General features: G+C 42.5%; 1 protein-coding gene across 2 annotated transcripts in view; it reads right to left on the bottom strand.

The window, feature by feature from the left end:
* The window catches only part of klf15 (Kruppel-like factor 15), a 5,637-nt gene extending 2,001 nt beyond the window's left edge, over nt 1-3,636 (bottom strand). The window contains exons 1-2 of one of the 2 annotated variants that reach the window (XM_046870180.1): nt 3,542-3,636; nt 1,550-2,692 (exon numbers count right to left, since the gene is read on the bottom strand). In XM_046870180.1, coding sequence (XP_046726136.1) covers nt 1,550-2,679 — 1,130 coding nt within the window. In that variant the 5' untranslated portion in view covers nt 2,680-2,692; nt 3,542-3,636. Of the gene's footprint in view, nt 1-1,534; nt 2,693-3,541 lie in introns of both variants that reach the window. The other variant, XM_046870181.1, reaches the window with a different exon arrangement.
* Between the last annotated feature and the right edge of the window lie 1,952 nt (nt 3,637-5,588).

The raw sequence follows: 5,588 nt of genomic DNA, 5'->3' as shown, positions 1-5,588 counted from the left end.
CGCCTGCAGGTTTCTTCTCAACAACACTGAACTGCTTATTCTTAACCAAGGCATAAGGAGCAATGCAGATAAACAGAATATTAACAACCACACTCTTACAGAACCTCACTGAACCTTACAGAACCTTACTAAACATTACAAAACCTCACTGAACCTTACAGAACTTCACTGAACCTCGCAAATCCATACATAAACCTACTGAACCTTATGGAACTTTACAAATCCCTACAGAACCTTACAGAACCTAATAGAAGTGAAGCTGCTGCTTTGGCGTGTTTGATGTTTGGTTTGATTCGATGGTGAACTGTTGGACAGAATTTATTTATAGAGAGTAGCTCTTCTCAGGGCTTCTGCTGAAGGTCATAAATGTAAATGTAGATGATCTTCATGATCGTCCAAGTAAACCACAGGCACTATTACCTTGAGATTTACCAAGTGTGTGTAGAAACCAGTAAACAGAGAACACCAAACCAGCAGAGCAGAAACATAAGATTAGAAAAAAGATCTATTAGATATCAATAATAAATGTCTCGCTAATGCGAGTGGAAGATCAACAGATTCCAGATCAACATAACAGCTTCCTATTACACTGATTTCTCCTTCATTTCTTCAGGGCCAGTCTCGCCACATGACAGCTACAATCCAGAAAGCTGAACATGAACTTTCTCATCTAAAACTGCTGCTCACACTGCATCCCAAGGCTGAGTACCTCACTCAGAGTAAAGTGCTCTCTGCCCTCTTCTACATACTGAACTCACAAGTGGCTAGTTTTACTGTGACTGACAGGAGAGAAGAGAAGATGCTCCTCCCACGAAGGAGCCGCATCAAACTCTCTTGGCTACAAAGAGCTGTGGCATCCTCAGGTGTTGATCATGTTTTTCCAGAACCCAGGGCTTTACACTGTCTCAACACCATCTCCTGATGCAGCCGAACCTCTCTCAGAAAGTCATGCACTTACCTCAGCACACAATCCCAGATTCTCAGATTCATCAGCAGAGTTTGAGAGCTGAGAGCTGGAGGTCATGTCATGATATAAACCGAGTGCAAACAAAAACGGCTGTAGGGGGCAAAGTCTCACATCACTTCAAAGCCTTTATCTAATCTCCAAAATAACACAGATAACACACACACACACACACACAGTGCAAACTGCATCAAACTTCTATTACACACCAGATGACTTCCTAAAGACCTTCCTGAACATTAGATCAGTCCAGCTAAATCCCAGCTTCACACGTTATTCTCCTGCTGAACTGTTATTGTTCTACCAGATTCCTCAGATATTCCTCTGTGTAGAGCAGATCTGATTCCTGACCTTCCGCTCAAGTTTATTTATAAATGGTCTACAGAGATGGTGATCTGCTTCGCTGCTTACACAACCATCAGTCACATACCTGCTCTCTGAGTACTGCACGCTCATTCGGCTGTATCTACATCCTCAAACCTGAAGTCTCTAAAAGCACCAAAAGCTCATGACGAAGAACACAGCAAATATCTAAGAGCCCAAAGTAAACAAACATATGAAAACACCAACCTTTTAAAAACTCACCTCCAGGAGCATCCTGGCCACGTGCAGGCGAACGGTTTCTCCCCCGTGTGTCTTCTCAGGTGAGCCTTCAGGTGACTGCTCTTAGTGTACATCTTTGCACAGCCTGGGAAAGTGCACTTGTGCATTTTAATTAGATCAGCGACGGAGCTCTTCTGGAATTTCTGACTACCGATTAGGAGTCCTGTTCCCTGAGTTCCTCCAGCCGAATTCTCAGTAGGTCCTGAAGGTTTGGCTGCAATGGGGACAGGAGCAATGCGGACAAATTTAGAAGCGCTGCTGAGGCTTGCTGGTGGAACTACCTGAGGAACCAGAGCAAATGTCTGGCCCTGGATGTTGACGAGCAGCTGGGTTATTTTGATGTCTGTGGTCGCCGGTGGCAACTGCGACGTGGTTGTTAGATTTGGTTCCAGTTTGATGGAAACGGGCTGGGTCTTCAGAAACACTGGTATCCCTGGGCTCTCTACTGCCAACTTCTTCCCAGAGAATGATTCCTTCATCACTGCAGTATGAGAAGTTTTAATGAGTCCTTCAGAAGACTGGACATTTTTGTGCTTCAGCTTGTTCATTAACATCATACTGGAATCAGGCACTGTTTGGTCTTGTGTCTTCATTTCTGAGGTGTCTTGAGTTGTTTCAGCTTTCTCCTCTAACGCTACAACCTCCATGTTCTCCTCTAGAAATTCCTCAATCTCCTCCAGTGTGGGCTGAAAGAGAAGTCCTGCATGTTCCTCCAGATCTCCAGGAAATACAGGAAAATCAAAGCATCCCTCTTTGGTGGTCCGATCTCTGCGAGACTCCCAGGCCAGTTCCATAGGGAGGACAGGAGGAACCATGGCAGAAGTTAACACTGGGGTAGAAGATGGTTGGCTCTGAGAGAGAAGGAATTCCAGAAAGCCATCTTGGTTCTCACCACTTGAACTGCTGTTACTGCTGCACCTGGAGCCCAGGAGCTGAGACTCAGGGCTGGAGCAGGAACGTAAGCTGGAATTGTCACTCAGCTCGTCATCAGAGAACTGAGAGGAAAGCACCTGGTAGACTCGCTCGTCCCTCACCATGTCTGACACGTGGCCTGGCAAGGAAGAACCGTATGGGAGGAATGTTTCTTCATTCACCAACAAACAATCCACCATTCCTGCTCAGAACCTGTGGAAAGACCAGATATTCAGTGTGTGTGCATGTGTGTGAGCAGTAATACAGTAGTCACATTTTGTACACATGCTGACCAACAGCTGAATTGTTACAGAGCCTTAGTTACACACTTCAACACATTCAGAATAAACACACACACACACACACACACACACACACACACACACACTTCAACACATTCAGAATAAACACACACACACACACACACACACACACACACACACACATACACACACACACACTTCACATTCAGAATAAACACACACACACACACACACACACACACACACACACACACACTTCAACACATTCAGAATAAACACACACACACACACACACACACACACACTTCAACACATTCAGAATAAACACACACACACACACTTCAACACATTCAGCATTAACACACACATACACACACACACACACACACCAGCACATTCAGAACAAACACACACACACACACACACACACACACACACACACACACACACACTTGTCAACACATTCAGAATAAACACACACACATTGTTCTTCAAACGTGTTTTCACTGACGTCACTGAGTGTAGTTACACACACACACACACACACACACACACACACACACACACACACACTTAAAAATAATTATATCCACGTTATAGCCGAGAATAAACTTAGATCACAGTACTCGAGTGAGCGGAAATCATCATCAATAATAATACTAATAATAATAATAATAATAATAATAATAATAATAATCAGGAGCGCGTGACAGATTCGAGAAGAATTTCTGGAAAAGTTGCACGTGCACGAGCGCACACACACACACACACACACACACACACACACACACTGACTCACCCGTGGACTCCAGCGCGTCGATTCTCCGTGCGCGTGCGTGCGCGTGTGTGTTCCCTGTGTAAAGTAAAATGTGGTATTTAACCCGCTGTTCTCGCGCGTTACTACATTACTGTCACATGATCGCGCGCTCTGCCGCTTTTAACGGAGAGACTGCGCTGCACCTGATTGGTCAGATGTACATGGGGAGGCGGAACCTGTAGGTTTGGGTAATAAATCGGTTTGGAGAGTTCGATATCCCGATATTTAAATGGTTTGCGATTCTAACATTCGGATTTTCAGTGGGTTACACAGGAACAGTTTATATCTAATCCTTCACAAACACACGTCTGTCTGTCTGTCTGTGTCCTTAATGTCTGTCTGTCTGTGTCCTTAATGTCGGTCTGTCTGTCTGTCTGTCTGTCTGTGTCTTTAAAGTCTGTCTGTCTGTCTGTCTGTCTGTGTCAGTGTTTGGCTGTCTGTTAATTAGAACAGTGGGATGGAGATCAGAGTAAAAGTTTATATTTTGTTATGGAGGACAGAGTGATAAAGTTTTGGCACCCCAGGGAGACCTGCTTAAGTGTGAACAATAGCTGTGCTGATGTCATCATAATTTTACTGTAACCTGTAACGATATAATGTGACTGAACACACACCTACATTACACTCGTTTCAGGTCACAATCACATCTCACTCACAAAGGATAATACATGAAAAGAACAGAGAACCAGAGTGATCTGTGTGTGTGTGTTTGTGTGTGTGTGTGGGTTCACCACACTGTACATGATTGAAATGAGCACAGTTCTTCACTTTATAGTAAAGTGAAATAAAACAGGGAATTTCACAACTCTGAACTTTTATATGAAAACCTCAAAAAAATATTTATATAAAATAAATATATATAAAAATCTACAATAAAAAACACGGCCTGTTACATGGAACACAGATAATGGAGAACATGGAGCAGAACATGGACTAGAGAACACGGAGCAGAACACAGAGCAGAACATGGAATTGAGAACACAAAGCAGAACATGGAGCAGAACATGGACTACAGAACACAGAGTAGAACAGAGAACAAAAAAGCACAGAAAGACCAAACACAGAATATTGTTTACAGCAGAGAATTTGTGAATGTCATAGCTTGTCTCAACAGCTATGACATATTTTGATATGTAACTTTTACTTAAAAGCATAGATATTTCCAAATTTCTTGGCTTTACTTAACATACACTTGTACATACAACTCGAAAATATAAATCACAGGGTGAAATTAAGAGTATGCATAAAGTGAATAAAAAAACATGAGTAGTGAAAACAATTGCTAATATTAAGTAAATGTAGCATCCATTTGAACTTATTTACCCATGTGATATGCAAACATGAATCTGGCAAGACAAGGACGTTGTCTTTTAAACATCGTTTAACATTAGTTTATTTCATTAGCGGTGTTCCTTGCTAATATACCGTCTGAGTTACAAGCACACATGGATTAAAATTTTATTGAATTTTAAAAGTATGTCTACACATTTATTGTATATGGTAAGATTACACTTTAGAAATGTGAAATAGAACACATTTAGTATGTTTACAAGAGTATTTATCCATCCATCCAATGTATCTTTGCATTAGTATAGTTTTATATGCATTTATCCGTCTGTCTCTCTTACAAAAGCATTAGTATATTTTATATACACCTCGCTTAATTACTGCTTGTTTTGGTATTTATATGTATCTTTGGTTATTTTAAAAGTATATGTGTATGCTTCGCCTCAACTATGCATAAGGATTGCTTCAAGTTCACGTATACACTAATGCACTTGCTTCAGCGGTTCCTTCTCCTGGCGCTTGTAACGCAGAGCTCCGTATTTCTTCCTCCGAGGAAGCTAGCAAGCCCGTAGAGCGGCACAGCCTCCGCAGGCATACCGGGCTGACCTGTTATAAGAGATGGATGATGGATTCATCTCTGGGGCTGACGATTTAGGAGTTACGTCGCACTGCGGCCTAACCCTCAGGGCCACCAAGGTATGGCGCGGGCCGTAGGTCAGTCCATGTCAGCTCTAGTAGCCAC

Source organism: Silurus meridionalis, chromosome 16 (genome assembly GCF_014805685.1).
Source record: "Silurus meridionalis isolate SWU-2019-XX chromosome 16, ASM1480568v1, whole genome shotgun sequence".
NCBI classification, from domain to species: Eukaryota; Metazoa; Chordata; class Actinopteri; order Siluriformes; family Siluridae; genus Silurus; species Silurus meridionalis.
Note: the sequence above shows the minus strand (reverse complement) of the source record. Positions and strands in the feature narration are given on the sequence as shown.